Source organism: Stegostoma tigrinum, chromosome 8 (genome assembly GCF_030684315.1).
Source record: "Stegostoma tigrinum isolate sSteTig4 chromosome 8, sSteTig4.hap1, whole genome shotgun sequence".
Taxonomy (NCBI): domain Eukaryota; kingdom Metazoa; phylum Chordata; class Chondrichthyes; order Orectolobiformes; family Stegostomatidae; genus Stegostoma; species Stegostoma tigrinum.
Window position 1 is genome coordinate 82268610 of NC_081361.1, and position 18650 is coordinate 82287259.

At 40.2% G+C, this 18650-nt stretch overlaps 1 protein-coding gene across 5 annotated transcripts in view; it reads left to right on the forward strand.

The window, feature by feature from the left end:
* Positions 1 to 18650, forward strand: part of dpyda.1 (dihydropyrimidine dehydrogenase a, tandem duplicate 1) — an 837290-nt gene that overhangs the window by 514283 nt on the left and 304357 nt on the right. For all 5 annotated transcript variants that reach the window (XM_059648043.1, XM_059648046.1, XM_059648045.1 and 2 more), the window contains one exon: positions 15838 to 16053. In XM_059648043.1, the coding sequence (XP_059504026.1) occupies positions 15838 to 16053 (216 nt within the window). The remainder of the gene's footprint in view (positions 1 to 15837; positions 16054 to 18650) is intronic.

An 18650-nucleotide genomic window follows, 5' to 3' on the forward strand; every position in this document is an offset into this window, starting at 1 on the left:
AATTATGCAAAACCTGGTCTGTATGCCTCCAGCTATCTTCAGCATTCATCTCCTCTTCCTCGTAGCTTATCTCTTATTTTATTTATGATTCCCTGTTTCTAATATTTATTAGTTGGTAGTATTTAATACAAGGTAGAGCTGGAAGGTTTATTTTTAAAAATAATGCCAAATATCTGAAGGATTTTGACCATAAACAACAAAAGCTTGTATTTCTATAGCACTGTATGTTAATAAAATCCTGAGGTGCTTGCTAGGAACATTATCAGAAAAAAAATTGACACTGGGCCAAACAAAGATATTGGGACTAGTGGCTGAAACAGTTAGGCTTTAAAGAATGGTCTAAAGTAGGAGAGGTAAAGAAATATAGGAAAGAACACCAGAGCTAACAGCCTGACCAGCTGAAGGCACAGCCACCCGTAGGACAATAAAAGAAATCAGGAATGTGCACGATGCAGAAACACATGGAAAAATTGTTCTGCATTACGAACAATCAAGTGATGGATTTCCGACAGTTAATTACATTCTTCAGCAATACATTCTAGCAAGTCATGGTTAATTCAGACTCATACATGCTAATGACAACATTCTTGACAGAATACTCTCTGGGGATGGGTGGACCCCAAAAGCAAGAAACAGTATTTGATGCTTCACCAGTGGGATAGTGTATTGACAGTTTCAGTTGACAAAGAAATCAGCCTACAGTATCTTATGAATCTGGTGCAAATTTTGAGGTTTTCCATATGTACTCACTAGTCTGACAATAGCATTGATATAGTGTGTCTGACGTAGCCAATGTGCTAATGCATTTAATTGCCATTATTGTGTTGTCATAGAAGAATTGGGGACAAATAAGAAAATGTCACTCAGATTGTAAGATGACCAGTGAAGCTCGGCGTGCTGCAAAATAATGAGGATGATATCGTACCTTTGTGAATGTGAACTTGAACTTTACCAAGTCACGAGTAGGCAAACCTGTATTCAACATCCTTTCCTATCACCGAAATAAGATGTCGTATTTGTTTTCTTTAATGCATATTATCTAACAGTCTATTGTGGAAGTCTTTCATCTGCATGCATCTTTGCTGTTACTTTAACAGATGGGAAGGCTGGAGTCATTTAAACAAAAAAAGAACCAGATGTTCCAATAGGTTGTCCTGAATGAAATGAGTCTGTCATTAAGTTGTCATCCCTAAAGGGACAATGAATGAACCATTTAAAGGAGCTAAAATCTTCAAATAAGAATTTTAATGAAGGCATTTAAAGACATGAAAGTCAATTTAATTAGTAGATTGAATTTTGTTATTTGTAAACATTTTATTTTAAAAATTGCATGTTCAAAGTTCAGTTCCAAAGTAACAAAAGCCAGGCGAAAAACATAGAACATAGAACAATACAGTGCAGAACAGGCCCTTCGGCCCCTAACATTGCGCCGACGTGTGAACTAATCTAAGACCCTTCCCCCTACACTATCCTATCATTATCCATATGCTTATCTAAGGACTGTTTAAATGCCCCTAATATGGCTGAGTTAACTACATTGGCTGGCAGGGCGTTCCACACCCTTACCACTCTCTGAGTAAAGAACCTGCCTCTGACATCTGTCTTAAATCTATCACCCCTCAATTTGTAGCTATGCCCCCTTGTACAAGTGGAAGTCATCATCCTTGGAAAAACACCCTCCTCCATATCTAATCCTCTGATCATCTTATTGATCGTCTCTATTAAATCCCCTCTTAGCCTCCTTCTCTCCAATGAGAACAGACCCAAGTCCCTCAGCCTTTCTTCATAGGGCCTGCGTTCCAAACCAGGCAACATCCTGGTGAATCTCCTCTGCATCTTTTCAAATGCTTCCACATCCTTCCTGTAATGGGGCGACCAGAACTGCATGCAATATTCCAAATGAGGCTGAACTAGCGTTTTGTACAGTTGCAGCATAAAAACATTTTATAGACCAGAGGGAACCGAGTGACCAGATAGCACAAACTCAGGGATAGTAGGAACTGCAGATGCTGGAGAATCTGAGATAACAAGGTGCAGAGCTGGATGAACACAGCAGGCCAGGCAGCATCAGAGAAGCAGGAAACTGCTGTTTGTAATGTCATTTCAGTCCTTTAAAAGAAAATGTTGAATAAAGAAAATCAGCTAATTACCATACCCACAGGTTGTTGTTCCAGGAAAGGCTAATGACACTTATGAGACTGCAGGAGGCAATAATTGAAGGAGAAGGTGGATATTTTCTTCTCTAAATACTTGATTACAAAAGAAACTTTGAAAACAAGGCTGAGAGGAACGGATGGGGATCCGGAGTGAGAAGTGAAAGAAAGGAAGAGAAACTATAGAGGAGAAGGAGACATCTGGCTTCACATCACCTAATGTTGCATAGATTTCTTGGGGCTGTAGATGGAAGATAAATGGTGTTGTGAATAGCAGCACAACAAAGTGAAAAAGGGGAATAATGGGCTGAATACATAGTGCAGAGGAGAAAATGTCAGATCAGTGTCATGAGTGAAGGTGTGGCATGTGGAGAAATGGGTACTGGATGGAGATGGTGGAGGTACAATGGAAATAGAAAGATGATAAACAAGAGATTAGGAGATGGAAGGTAAGCAGAGATGCTGATGGGCACATTGTGTCTACAATCTCTCACCCTCAGTTAAACCATGAAGTGTTAAAGGCCCCTTCCCACTGTATGAGCAACAAAGTTTCATTAAGTTGTGCAGTTGCATAGCTGTTTAATGGTTCCATGTGACCAATTATCATGCCGTCACATCGACAACTGATTCTGGACATTGCTGTCGTGCATGGACATAAGAGATCTATACAGTGGCTGGAAATGCTAAAGAGAACTGAGATGGTCAGGCCTCACTGCAAACAACTTTGTTGTATGAGTCTGTCTTCATGATTGTTCACAATGGGTAGGTATAGGGTACAGCTCAACCACATGCCAATTTGCACCTCTGCAATCATACTGTATGATAATTCCTTATCATTTCTTACGTTGTATGGCCTATCTGGGTTCTTGGTCACCATAATGTTTCAATCAACCTCCTTTAGGCTGGGGATCTATACTGCCATTTTTTGTCTATTGTGATCGAGAGAAACCACTCGATAATCTGGTGAAAAGAGGTCTTGTCTTAAAGAAGATATAGTTTATTGCATATCAGCACTGATGTAAGAGACATTATTGCCAAAATTACAAGGAGCACCTAGATTGTGGACCTGACTCCTTCACGATCTTAATCTACTCTCCAACAAAGTCTATATGATGTCGTAATATGAGGCAGAACTTAATGCAATCCTCAGTAATAACCATTTCAGACCTTAACATTTTTAGAATGTGTTGGGGAATGTATTACTTTTCATACCATCTGACATGCAAAAAAGAAAATAACAAGGCTAAGAAAAGCAAATGAAAGAAAACAAAAGAGAGGACAAATATAACTGTAAGACAGAACTAGAAAACAGAGGAAAGAAAGCAACACTGGAATGAAGTTTTCTAGCTGTGTGCTGGTTAAGTTGGAGCGGTAGAAGAGAATGACAATGGAGGACAACCACATTGAGATGTCTCCTGGGTGCTTTCCTAATGCTGGGATAGACTGAGATGTGGATTAGCTGCCTGTTCCACAGAGGAAAGCAAATAACTACAATGTATTCGGCTCCAACTGAGGTAGTTTTGTGCATTCTACCAACTATTTAGCAGATCCTTGACTCGGCTTGTGTCTGATGGAGCTCAGAAGAGTAAAAGGAATTTGACTGAAACATATCAAATCCTGAGCAATCTTAACAGGGTGGACAACTAGAGAATATTTCCTCCTAAGGGAGAATTCAGAATTAGGGGCCACTATTTAAGGAGTTGCCCAATTAAAACGGAGATGAGTGTTTTTTTTTAAACAAAGGTTATGGGTCTTTGGAATTTTGTGTTTTTTCCCATGAAATGGTGGTGGAAGCAGAGCCCTTCGTTATTCTTGATAAATAAAGAAGTAAAACATTATGAGCAGTCCATAGCAAATGTAGATTTGAGGTCACAATCAAATCACCCATGAACTTATTTAATAGCTGGGCAGGCTTGAGAGGCTGAATGGCCTGCTTTTGCTTCTAATGCATATGCCTCTATGTTTGTATGACCTTTTCCCTCTGCTGTGTGCAGAAACTGCCAGTTCAATGAGTATCACTTGGAGATTTTTCTTCTGTGCATCCAAAAACCCAACAGCTCTGAAACCTTGCCTCCAAGCTTGCAAGGCCACCTCCATGTTGGGGTGGACTCACCAAAACTGGCCTGGTTCAGAAGTGGCCACCTATCCTGGTGGAGCTGCAAAGACTCTACTAGTGTGAGCCAACAGGCATTGGTCAGGTAGCATCAAGGATCTACCCACCATCCCTAAGAATACACCAGGTGTGAGGTTGGTCAACTGGGAGGCTGCCCACTCTCTACCTACTCAACTTATGATTGTCCACATTTTCTCTCCTTGCTTCTTGCCACTAGCAAAACACAACTCATAAGTGGTGTTCCTGGCTATGATCCAGAAACGGATTACTGGCTCTGAAAATATTTACTATCCTTTCACCAAGCCAATCTTTATAGGATTTAAAACCAACTCTCTTGTGATGGCCAGGAACATAGCTGTAGATATTATCTCGAAAAATTGGATTTCCACTAATTGTTTTTTTGGTATAAACTACCTTCAATTGGAGTCAAAGCCCATTAAGCAATTTAAGTAAGTGGAGCAGGTTCCTTACCTTCATGCCAGAAAGGCAATCATGGGAAACAGGTTTCATTCTCCTTTGCTTCCTTCCCCTTAAAACCTGTTGCTAATTCCAGGCCTCAGAAACATTGCTACTTCCCAGTTTCAGAAACTGCTTTCCTTTTCCAGTATGTCTGTTGACTACCAGCTTTTGTTTGCATGCTTTGTACCTCCCCTATCCTCGTCCACACTTCAAACCCATCCCCCCCCACCACCACCTCTTATTGCTCTTTGATCCCCAAAACAATAGAGCTGCCTGATACCACAACATCGCCTCCACAGTTCCCATCCCACTAGGAATTCTACTCATAATATTTAACAACTCTTTCCCCAGTACTCTTACAAATCATTATCCTCACCTCAGTGGCTTTTGAAGATAAATCTCTCTTTTATCCCACAATCAATGCCACTTTGACCAGACCCACTTTCATCAATTTAAGGGCCAATAGACCTCACTTGTTTGGGTGTACTTGTAACATTGATATGCCAAATACTCTTGGATTCAGAGAACTGGAACTCTCTGGCTGAGTAACACCCCCACCCTGATTGGTTAACCCCACACAGATATGTCCTGATACCCACTGCCCATTGACATTGTTAGCCTTATAAAAGACTGTCCAAGTTCCAGCCCCTCACCCATACCAGTTCGGAATTCCCAGGCTCAGCAAGTATTGCTTTAGTTAGTTAGTTTCTGCCTATCTGGTGGGTTACACTGGTCCGGAGATACCAGTGTAGTCGGAGCTGATGTTTTAAAAAATCACATTCAGTCTTTGGGGCTCCAGGTGGAAGTTTTGTGCAGCCTACAGATGAAGCAATGTTAGTGAATGTGAAATAATGAAAGTGTGTGATCTGGTCATTTTACGATTGTTTACTTAGTCCTCACTTATTATTAATACTTAGCATTTACATTGTTAATATAATTTCAAAGGAAATAATTGAATTAGCAAGAGCAAATATTGGCTATAAGCCTATGTCTCTGTACAATGCATGTGTTTCTCTTTTTGCTGCCTCATTGGTGTATGCATTTAGAAATGTTTTGGCCATGAAAAGTGAAGGTACACGCCTAAAGAAATCTACTTGATTTCTCTTTCCTCTTATCTCTCTTCTCTCTATTTCTACGACTCTCGTGCAACCTCAGTAGACTACAAATGCAGAACCCAAGGCTAATATTCTGGGGTCATGGGTATGAATCCTGCCAGAGCAGATGGCAAAAATTTTATTGATGAAAAGTAGAAATTATTTTTAAAAAGTTAATCCAACGGCAGTTACTGTTGATTGCTGTAAAAACCCAACTTTCTGGACGGAAGGCCACCATCTTTACTCGTTCTGGCCCACTTTTAACTTTAGAAATACAGTCAACTCTTAGTTATCCTCTGGACAATAATTTCTGGGCCAGCTAGCAATGCCATCATCCAAGAATGAAAGGAAGAGGTCACTAGATCAGCACTGGGAGTCAAATGTGTACAGCAGCACAACTGGAACAAATGGGATGGGCAAGAGGATATGAAATGGTTGAGTAGTTGAGACAGAGAAGATGCTGAAGAATGGTCTGAGGAGAGGACAGAAAATGGAGTAGGGGACGTTTGTTGGAAAGAATAGGAAAAGAATGAAAAAGGGCACAGAAAAATATAAATCCAGTTGTCAAAGATAAAAATAGAATTGCGAGAGGTTACGTAAATGAACACAGATGATTCATCAGAACAGCATTAACTAGGAAAAGCAACAAATAAGTTGAACAAAATTGAATATGCCTGGGATAAATAAATAAAATAAATTGGGGAGAAAGTTAGCATCAAAAATGAAGTATGATGGTAATAGATTGAGTAGCTTTTTGTGCATTTGCAATATTAATTAAATAAACATCCGTGCCTGTGCCAACAATATTAATTAAGGATAAGAGATTCTCTGGGGAATATTAATTAAAAATAGGGATTCACTGAAGAAAATTAAATACAAAGCGACCGCTGATTTGCAGTGATGGGAGAAAAGCAAAAATGACAATTGACTTGTTCTTCTGATGAACATAAGTTGGTCAAGAATGATGCACCATGGGTAATAATAGTCATGTGGGATGCATCTGCAAAGGGAGCTCATCATCCTGCGATGGCAAATAAAATAAGTTCGTCAACAGCATAGGAATTTGACAATACTGGGGAACAACAGCAGTGACATCACTGGCCTTAAACAGGAGATGGTGGTGACTTGGAGTCCTAAGAAATCGAATACATGCAATTCAGCAAAAATAAAATTGTCGTACAAAAACATTGATTTCACTGGGTCTTCAGTGAGGTACTGTTAGTTTTATAAAGACATCCAACATGTTGTGAAAATATTAAGTACTGTTGTCAAGGTTGACCAAACAGCAACAAATTCCACTTAGATATCAGAAAGTATCTCAAAATGTTTCACATTGACACTATAAAACAAAACTTAACACTGAGTCACTTTGGCGGTATTAGGGCAGATTCCAAAAACCTTAGTCAAAGAAATACAGAGTCATACAATCATACAGCATGAAATCAATTCCTTTGGTCTAAGCCAGTCTGTGCCGAACATTATCCCAAATTAAACTAGTCCCACCTGCCTGCCCCTGGCCCATACCCCTCCAAGCTTTTCCTATCCATGTACTTATCCCAAAATCTTTTAAACGTTGTAATTACACATACCACTTTCTCAGGAAGTTCATTCCACATGCAAACTACCCTCTGTGTAAAATTCTTATGTCTTTTTAAAATTTCTCTCCTCTCACTTTAACAATGTGCCCTCAAGTCTTGAAATCCAGTGTTATAGAGAAAAGACAACTACCATTAACTCTTATCTATATCCCTTATTATCTTATAAACTTCTATCAGGTCACCTCTCAATCTCCTATGCTCCAGTGAAAAATGTCCCAAACTGTTCAGCCTTTCTTTATAACTCAGACCACCCTTACAGGCAACATCCTGGTAAATCTCTTCTGAATTCTCTCCAGCTTGATAAAATCCTTTCTATAACTTGACATAATATTCCAAAAGAGGCCTCACCAATGTCCTGTACAACCCCAATATGACTTTGCAACTCTTACACTCAAAGGGCTGAACAATGAAGGCAAGTATGCCAAACACCTTTTTAATCACTCTGTCTACTTGTGATGCGAACTTCAAAGAATTATGTACCTGCACTGCCAAGTCCCTCTGTTTCACAACTCTACCCCAGGCCCTACCATTAATTGTAAAGCCCTACTCTTTTTTGTTGTACCAAAATGCAATATCTTGCATTTATCCAGATTGAACTCCATCTGGAGTTTTTTAGCCCAGTGGCTCATTTGATCGCGATCCCTCTGTAATCTTAGAAAACCTTCATCACTGCCTGCAGTGTCAACAATTTTGGTTTCATCGCAAACTCCACAAACATGCCTTCTATATTCTCATCCCAATAATTTATATAAGTGACAAACAAAAGAGGATCCAGAACCCATCCCTGTAGAACACTACTGGTCACAGGCCTCCAGTCTGAAAAACAACCCTCCACCTGAAGAAAGTTATTGACCCAAAACTTTAGCATTCCTGCTCCTCTGATGCTGCTTGGCATGCTGTGTTCATCCAGCTCTACACCGTGTTACCCCCACCATTGCTTTCTGTCCCCTATTGATAAGCCAATTATGTATCCAATTGGCAAGCTCATCCTGAATCCTATGTGACCTCACTTTACTAATTAGTCTACCATATGGAACCTTGTCAAAGGCTTTACTAAAATACAAATAAATAATGTCTACTACTCTGCCCTCATCAATCTTTTGTGCAGTTAACTGAAAAAAATTCAATCAAGTTTGTAAGACATCATTTTCCTCGCATAAAACTATACTGACTATCCATAATCAATTTTTGCTTCTCTAAGTGTCCATAAGTTCTATCTTTTATAATCACCTCCAACAATTTACCCACAACTGAAGTCAGGGTCACAGGTCTATAGTTCCCCGATTTCTCCTTACAGCCTTTCTTAAACAAAGGTACAACATTAGCCAACCCTCCATCAGGCACTTCGCCCATTGTAGTAGATGATGCAGAGGGGTCTCATAATTTTCTCCCTTGCTTCCCCAAACCTTCAGGGATATATTAGATCAGGTTCTGGAAAAGTATCAACCTTTATATTCTCTAAGAACTCTCGAACTTCCTCTTCTGTAATGTGAACCATCTATGAAGCATCAAAGTTCATTTTTTTCTGCAGTTTCTGGGCTCCATTGCTTTCTCCACAGTAAAAACTGATACAAAATAAGTATGTTTTAATAATTACCAAAAAGTAGGTAAGTGAGGTAGAAAGGTACAGAGGTATTGGGGAATTCCAGACTTGAAAGTTTAGGCCACAGCAGAAACAACCATTGGTAGAGGAGCAAATTGAGGGAACTCAGAATGCTAGAACTGGATGGGTGGAAATATTAATGGGAAATTGTTGGGCTGCTGACAATTAACAGAAATAAAGTCCTGGCTTTGTGGTCAACTTGAAGAAAGAAAACTCTTTATTACAGTTTGACAAAAGGTGTGTGAGATTAATAACATTTAGTGAGAGTTTGGATCTCAAATTCATTGTGTGTGGGTGTCAGGGTATTTTTGTGAAAGAGTGTAAAAATTAATTAGTTCAATATTTCCAAAACCCTGAAGCCAGGAAGGAAATTTGAGTGGTCAACAGTTTAGTAACATTAAAGGAGCTGGGTGGTCCCCATTGGCAAGTTGAGCTCAGAAAGTGTATGAAGGGAGACAGAAGAGAAGGATGGAGAAAGCTGTGAGTCCAGTGAGAAGGCAGAGGTAACATTAAAGAAGGTTTGCAATAATGCACTAATAGACGGGAGGGAAATGGAATAGAAAGTTAATGGGGTAATATTGATATCAGTGACTAAGAAGCAAACTGTGAGCTTAAATGTGTTATTTTTGGGTGGGGACATTGTGTAGGGTTTCAGAAAATGGTTTGCAACAGGGAAAATAACAAATCTTTCCATTTCATGATAAACCGGGGATAATAAACTGTTTTAGCAGATGACAGCAGGACTCCATGTGATTCTTTACAAAGTACAAGTGAAATTGGTGGTGAATGGCATGTTAATTCAAATCTGCATAATTAGGACTTCAGAGAACAAAGATGAGGGCCATATTCGGGTAAATAGCCATGGTGAAATTTGTTACTTTGTAGCGTTTAAGATATTAAAGATGAATATTTGTTTGAGCAAATCAATTGTGGCAGAAAAGCTGTGCTAAAGAAATGATTAAAGGCTAGTCAGTTTTTATTTTCAAAAATGCAATTGTATGTCATGTGGAGGGTGGTTCTTTTCCGGGGTGAACATTGATGGCAATAGAATTGGATGAGAAAAGGGCATATGGATGGAGAATGAGATATAAATGAATTGCGGTGGCCTTATCCATGATTGTTAAATAGCTTGAAGTATCTGTTGTCATTAGATGTGACACCATTAAAATATCATGATGCCCCTCACAATAATTAGCATATAATAGAGCATAGGTTGAGGATCTTGAGGGATGGTGGTAGTGACCCAACCTCTAACCTAGAAGATATGGGTTGAATCACATTTAGAATCACAGAGTCATACAGATGTATGGCATGGAAACAGACCCTTTGGTCCAACTTGTCCATGTTGACCAGATTAATCTAAATTAATCTAGTCCCATTGCCAGCATTTGGCCAGTATCCTTCTAAATGCTTCCTATTGAGATGCTCATCCAGGTCAGCCTCCACCACTTCCTTTGGCAGTTCATTCCATACATGCACCACCCTCTGTGTGAAAAAGTTGCCCTTTGGGTTCATTCTAAATCTTTCCACTCTCACCTTAAATTTATACCATCTAGAAGTGTGGCATAACATGTCCTTGCTCAGGTTGATTTAAAATAAAACTTTTTAATAATGGAGCACAAATGAAAAACGACAGCAGATTTGTGGTCAGAAGATCTAATTTGTTTAATCCATGCATAGGTATAGCCCTTTTCAAAAAAGCAAATTTTATTCCACGGAGAGTTTTTAATCATGTCCTCTTGTTGTACAACTTTACTTAGAAAAAGAGCTATTAGCTTGAAAGTAAGAAATTTAAGAAAATCTGTGCACTAATGCATCTATCTCACTCATGGCATATGTCTTGATTATATAAAGACAGCGGACAATTTTATGTAGAGAAAACAGCATTGAATATGAACAAAAACTGAAAATGCTGGAGCAGCACAGTAGTTCTGGCAGCACCTGCAGAGAGAAAGCAAAGAATATGAGCCATCTGCTGAGCCAATTTTGGAATCCAGCAATGAGCCAATCTTCAGTGCTTTTAGCTCATGCAAGAGCTAATTTACATCTCCAGAAAGTTATAAAAGTTTAAATGTCCAAGGTGAGGATGGTCCTTTGAAGTGACATTAATAGTGCAAGATCACTTGTGAAGCTTACAGCTGCTATTACAGTTTCTTAGTTACAGAAACTCAAATACAATGGGCGCCCCAAATATAGTAACTGGAAACCCCAAATCTAAACAAGAGGAATTAGAGAAACAGTGATAATGGGTACTGCAGATGCTGGAGAATCCAAGATAATAAAATGTGAGGCTGGATGAACACAGCAGGCCCAGCAGCATCTCAGAAGCACAAAAGCTGATGTTTCGGGCCTAGACCCTTCATCAGAGAGGGGGATGGGGTCAGGGTTCTGGAATAAATAGGGAGAGAGGGGGAGGCGGACTGAAGATGGAGAGAAAAGAAGATAGGTGGAGAGGAGAGTATAGGTGGGGAGGTAGGGAGGCGATAGGTCAGTCCAGGGAAGATGGACAGGTCAAGGAGGTGGGATGAGGTTAGTAGGTAGGAAATGGAAGTGCGGCTTGGGGTGGGAGGAAGGGATGGGTGAGAGGAAGAACAGGTTAGGGAGGCAGAGACGGGTTGGATTGGTTTTGGGATGCATTGGGTGGAGGGGAAGAGCTGGGCTGGTTGTGTGGTGCAGTGGGGGGGAGGGGACGAACTGGGCTGGTTTTGGAATGCGGTGGGGGAAGGGGAGATTTTGAAGCTGGTGAAGTCCACATTGATACCATTGGGCTGCAGGGTTCCCAAGCGGAATATGAGTTGCTGTTCACCTCTTCCTCCCCAGAGGAGCTTGAACAGTTCATCCACTTCACCAACACCTTCCACCCCAAACTTCAGTTCACCTGGGCCATCTCCAACACATCCCTCACCTTCCTGGACCTCTCAGTCTCCATCTCAGGCAACCAGCTTGCAAGTGATGTCCATTTCAAGCCCACCGACTCCCACAGCTACCTAGAATACACCTCCTCCCACCCACCCTCCTGCAAAAATTCCATCCCCTATTCCCAATTCCTCCGCCTCCGCCACATCTGCTCCCATGATGAGGCATTCCACTCCCGCACATCCCAGATGTCCAAGTTCTTCAAGGACCGCAACTTTCCCTCCACAGTGGTCGAGAACGCCCTTGACCGTGTCTCCCGCATTTCCCGCAACACATCCCTCACACCCCGCCCCCGCCACAACCGCCCAAAGAGGATCCCCCTTGTTCTCACACACCACCCCACCAACCTCCGGATACAACGCATCATCCTCCGACACTTCCGCCATCTACAATCTGATCCCACCACCCAAGACACTTTTCCATCCCCACCCTTGTCTGCTTTCTGGAGAGTCCACTCTCTCCGTGACTCCCTTGTTCGCTCCACACTGCCTTCCAACCCGACCACACCCGGCACCTTCCCCTGCAACCGCAGGAAATGCTACACTTGCCCCCACACATCCTCCCTCACCCCTATCCCAGGCCCCAAGATGACTTTCCATATTCAGCAGAGGTTCACCTGCACATCTGCCAATGTGGTATACTGCATCCACTGTACCCGGTGTGGCTTCCTCTACATTAGGGAAACCAAACGGAGGCTTGGGGACCGCTTTGCAGAACACCTCCGCTCGGTTCGCAATAAACAACTGCACCTCCCAGTCGCAAACCATTTCCACTCCCCCTCCCATTCTTTAGATGACATGTCCATCATGGGCCTCCTGCAGTGCCACAATGATGCCACCCGAAGGTTGCAGGAACAGCAACTCATATTCCGCTTGGGAACCCTGCAGCCCAATGGTATCAATGTGGACTTCACCAGCTTCAAAATCTCCCCTTCCCCCACCGCATTCCAAAACCAGCCCAGTTCGTCCCCTCCCCCCACTGCACCACACAACCAGCCCAACTCTTCCCCTCCACCCAATGCATCCCAAAACCAATCCAACCTGTCTCTGCCTCCCTAACCTGTTCTTCCTCTCACCCATCCCTTCCTCCTACCCCAAGCCGCACCTCCATCTCCTACCTACTAACCTCATCCCACCTCCTTGACCTGTCCGTCTTCCCTGGATTGACCTATCCTCTCCCTCCCTCCCCACCTATACTCTCCTCTCCACCTATCTTCTTTTCTTTCCATCTTCGGTCCGCCCCCCCCCTCTCCCTATTTATTCCAGAACCCTGACCCCATCCCCCTCTCTGATGAAGGGTCTAGGCCCAAAACATCAGCTTTTGTGCTCCTGAGATGCTGCTGGGCCTGCTGTGTTCATCCAGCCTCACATTTTATTATCTGAGATTAGAGAAGCTCTTTCTTTCACAACCAGTTTTGAATGGTCACAATTATTACTCATTGCTTATGACATTGAATCATCTGTGTGGACGATGGAAGCAGTGATTCTATGGTCACATGATCAAAACTGGCTTGAAATAACAAATCCTATTATTCTAAGGACAGGGCAGAGTGAATCTGTCTGGGAGCATTCCCTCCGAGGTATACAGCATCCTCATTCAGAACTAAATTATTGTTCCTTCCCTGTCACTGGAGGTCCTGGAGCTTTCTTCCCAATAACAGTCTAGGTGTACCTACACTCCACGGACTACCATAGCTCAATAAGACAACTCAGCTCTAGCTTCTCATTCAGGGATGGCAAGCTTTTGGCAAAATTCTAGGCAGTGTGTTTCAGGGAGTAAGTGCTACATTGCTTTCACATTTTGCGTACTGTGTAAAAACAGCTTATTGTCTTCTTTGATTTAAACTTACCAAAAAAATTGTTAGTGCTAATTGCTAATTCATTACAGAAACAACATACAAAATGTTTAAGATATTGCATCTAAAATGGTTGAAAACAACTGAGAGGACCAGAAATGAAAATTATTGTGTTGCCCCTTTGAGTCTGTAACACATCCCATTGAATCAAGAGAACATTCATAGGCTGCATCAACAAGATTCAGCTTATCCTGCCAAAATATGTATAATTCCGGACTGTTGGTAGGGCCTACGTTCCTCAAGGAGAAAACTGACATGAAGGTATTAAAATATATAAAATAATGTACTGAAAAAAAATATGCTTTCCGGCACTCTGCTATTGAATAGTTACTTTGTTGAATTATTTATTTTGAAATCTGGAAATTTCAGTTTGTGAGACAGGAATAAGAATGGTCCTTAGCAAAGCATGTTTAGTGATTTCCAAAATGTTGGTAGCCAAATTGTACAATCTTAGTTACATAATATTTTGTTTTGTAAAAGCAAATTAAATGGGTCAAGCCATGTAAAATCTTTAACATTAAAAATACCGTTTTCTACTGGAATAACAGAAACCAAATTTGTACAAGATTATATTAAAATGAAAGTTATGCTGTTTTTTACTATTCTAAAGATGTGAAAATTACAATGTAGTATACTCATCCATGTAATATGTTGAAATTGTGATTTATGTTTCGGAAAAAGGTGAGGGTCCGATGATAGTTTGAGCACTCTTTAATATTTATCACTGATGGCAATGGTTGACATTTCTTTCCTCTTTCATAACTGCAGACATCTTAAAAAATTTAACATCTGACACTGATCGACAGTCTGTCCTCAATTCTGGTTGAATTGGAGAGCACAGAAGTAGGCATGGAGCTCACAGTGTGTGCACTGACGTTATGCGAGGTCAACTCACCCTTCCCCATATTCCTGCCTTTCCCCTGAAGCCTTTCAGATATTTTCTCTTCAGATAATTGTCCAATTATTTTGAAAGCCGCTATCATTGCAGTTCTCCTTGCATTTCAATATGTCTACTTATTTTAATTTTAGGTATCTATAATGAAAGCACAACTAAGTTATATCACATAATTTTAAACAATTACCATGCACTTAAGAGTATTGTAACAATTACATAGTGCTGAGATTCTGCAATTATTTAAGTAGATCAGAAGTCCCAACCACTGGAATTATTTAGGTCTTTACATAAGGTGTTGGAGTAATGAACATTTAGATGTTAGTTCAACATTAGGCAAGTTGTTTAGATGCTGAATTGAAAATCATCAAACAGACGTAATGATTGATGTAGTATTGTAATTTATCTTTGTGGTAGATTGAAAAAAAAACTTAATTGTCCATATTTCTATACATGTCAGTTCTTTTTCAAAAGTAAGATCATTTTTATATTTTCATCCAATTCACTGTGATCCATTAAATGCAAGCATGTCCAAAGGACTCTTACCAGTTTTTATAGATGCACCAGAGAAAGCATCCAATGCAGATGCATCACAGCATTTTTTGGCAACTGCTGTTCCCAAGACCACAAGAAACTGCAGAGAGTTGTTGACACAGCCCAGTCCATTGCATAAAGCATCCATTGACTCCACCTATATTTGCCGCTCCCTCAGGAAAGCAACCAATATAATCAAAGATCCCTTCATCTTAGTTCTCTTTCACCTCTCTTCTGTTAGACAGAAGACATAAGCGTTTGTATGCTTGTATGAATAGATTCAAGGACAGCTCCTTCACCCATCATTATTAGACTTCAGAATGGACCTCTCACATTGTAAATTGAATGTGGATCTCACTCTTTGTGCTGTAACATTGTATTCTTCACTCTGCCCTATTATCCTAATGCACTTTGAATGGTACGATCTGCATGCAAAACAAAATGTTTCACTGTACTTAGGTACATGTGACAATAATAAAGCAAATAAAATTTTGGAAGCGCTTACAAAGATACAATACATGAAAAATGTTTCTAAATTTAATATTATTTCAAAGCTGAAATTTATTAACTCATTTAAAAAGCTGCACTTTTTAATTTTATGCATTTTTTTCTATTTACAGTCTTTACATGGTTGCCACATATCTGAGAAACCTGAGCTCCCCCTTTTTTATACACCTATCGATCTTGTGGATATCAGCATAGAGATAGCTGGGTTGAAATTTCTGAATCCCTTTGGTTTGGCCAGTGCCCCTCCAACGACCAATGCAGCAATGATTCGACGAGCGTTTAAGGCAGGTTGGGCCTTTGCCTTAACAAAAACATTCTCTCTTGATAAGGTAAGGTAACTTCAGAGTAATAAGTCAACCTGCAACTTGCTTGTACAGCTGTCATGATGTGTATAATTATTTCTAACCATTGACAATACTTAAAGGTATCAGACAATAGTCATTATTTATGTTAAATTTGTTTGTTATAAATGCATTTTACACTTTATATTCTAATTGGGGGAGTAAAAGCTGTATCATCAACCAAGACTCTGTACTGCACGTTATCTCAAAATTTATGTAACTTCTAGTTTATAAACTTAATCTACAATGACACTGGAAAGGGTCAAGCTGGAGTATTGTATTCAGTTCTGGGAACCACACTTCAGGAGGGCTGCCAATGTATTGAGGGTACATAAGTGTATAATGATGAATGAGGAATACAGACTGACTTGTGTGAAGATTTCCACTTCACAGCAGAGATGGTCTGGAGATAAGATGGAAGCTTACAAAATCACAAATTTCTGATTGGGTAGATTAAAAAAGGCTAATTCTAATGGCATAACAGTCAGTAATTGTAGCGGAACATAAGGAAATTGTGGATGAATTGAACAGGTATTTAGCATCTTTTCCCTTCAAGAAAAGATATTATTTCACATGCTATGAAGATCCCTGATATGGAGAGATTGTCTTATGAGCAACAGCTAAATAGATTGAGACTCTACTCACTGGAATTGGAAGGGTGAAAGGTAATGTCATTAAACATATTGCACTCTTGATGGGCTTGACAGGATAAGTGCTGAGAGGGTGATTCCCCTCATAGGAGAGTCTGAGACCAGAGGCACAGTCTCAGAGTTAAAAGATGCCAATTTAAGACTGAGATAACAAATTATTTCTTTTCTCTAGAGCGTTGTGAGACTTTGGAACTCTTTGCCCTGGAGAGCTTTAGGGCAGAGTTCCTGTGTATATTTAAGGCTGAGATAGATAGACTCTTGATCAGTAGAGGAATCAAGGATCACAGGAAAAATGCAGGAAAGTGGATATGAGGAATGTTGGATCAGTCATAATCCGATTGAATAACACAGCAGGGTCGAGGGGCCAAACAGCTTACTTTTATTCTTACATCTTATGGCCTTATGGTCTTCACTAATGAGGAGACAAATGACAGACCAGAAATAATTATAAATCAAGAGGTTAAAGGAAGGGAGTGGCATAAAAAAAATTAACCACCAGGGAAAGCGCTATGACAAAATTATTAGAACTAAAGGCTGTCAAGTTTTGAAAGACTTAGTTCAAGGACTTTAGAAGGGGTGGCTTCTGAGATAATAGATACATAAGCTTAAATTTTCTAAAATTCCTTAAATTCTGAACAGCATCACATCAGTTTGTAGTGGAGGAAATGTAACTCCTCGGTTCAAAAAAGGAGGGAGACCAGATAGGAGGGACTTGAGGCTGTTTTCATGAGAGAGAAGAAGGTTGAGAGGTGACTTAATTGAAACATAAAATAATCAGAGGGTTAGATAGGGTGGATAGGGAGAGCCTTTTTCCCAGGATGGTGACGGTGAGCACGAGGGGGCATAGCTTTAAATTGAGGGGTGAAAGATATAGGACAGATGTCAGAGGTAGTTTCTTTACTCAAAGAGTAGTAAGGGAATGGAACGCTTTGCCTGCAACAGTAGTAGATTCGCCAACTTTAGGTACATTTAAGTCGTCATTGGATAAGCATATGGACGTACATGGAATAGTGTAGGTTAGATGGGCTTGAGATCGGTATGACAGGTCAGCACAACATCGAGGGCCGAAGGGCCTGTACTGTGCTGTAATGTTCTATGTTCTATATTCTATAATTTACCATGTACCATTAGGAAAGAAGGGTACCTGGAGACTCTCAATGCAATTACGAAGAGTCAACATGGTTTTGTAAAAAGAGCATTATGTTTCACTAATTCATTCAATTTCTTTCAAGATGTAGCAAGCAAACTGGAAAAGAGGACCCTGTAGCTAATGTCTACTTGGATTTCCAGTAGGCATATGACACAAAGTAAGAGTTTGTGATGTAGGGGATGGAACAGTAATGATGATAAAGCATTAGTTAGCTAGAAGAAACAGACTAGACAGTAATGGGCCATTTAATGAGTGAAGTACACAAGACCCATGGCCTTAGCTATTTACAACCTGCGACAATAACTTGAAAGAAGGAACTGAATGTACAGTTACAAACTTTACTGATTGTACAATGATACTTAGGAAAGTAAATTGTGAGGAAGTAAAAGAAATATGCAAAAGGATATAGTTAGGATAAGTAAGTGGATAAAGACGTGGTAGATGGAATATAATGTGTGAAAATTTTAATCTATCCACTTTGAAGAACAGTATATTATTCAAGTGGAGAAAGATTGCAGAAGATGTTCTCATCTATGAATCATAAAAACATGATTAAGCAGGTCCAGGGTTGTTCAGAAGGCAGTCTCGAGTAAGTTGAAGCTTGGATCGAATCTTACCTAATAGGGCAGTGAAAAGGTATTGGGTTTAGGCAGAAAAGTGGAGTTAAGGCCATAAATAAATTAGCACATGATCTTATCAAATGGTAGACCAGGCTCAAGGGATCAAATACATCTAATTCATATTTTGAGAATCAGAGGACGTTGATCTGAACAGATTGACAAGAA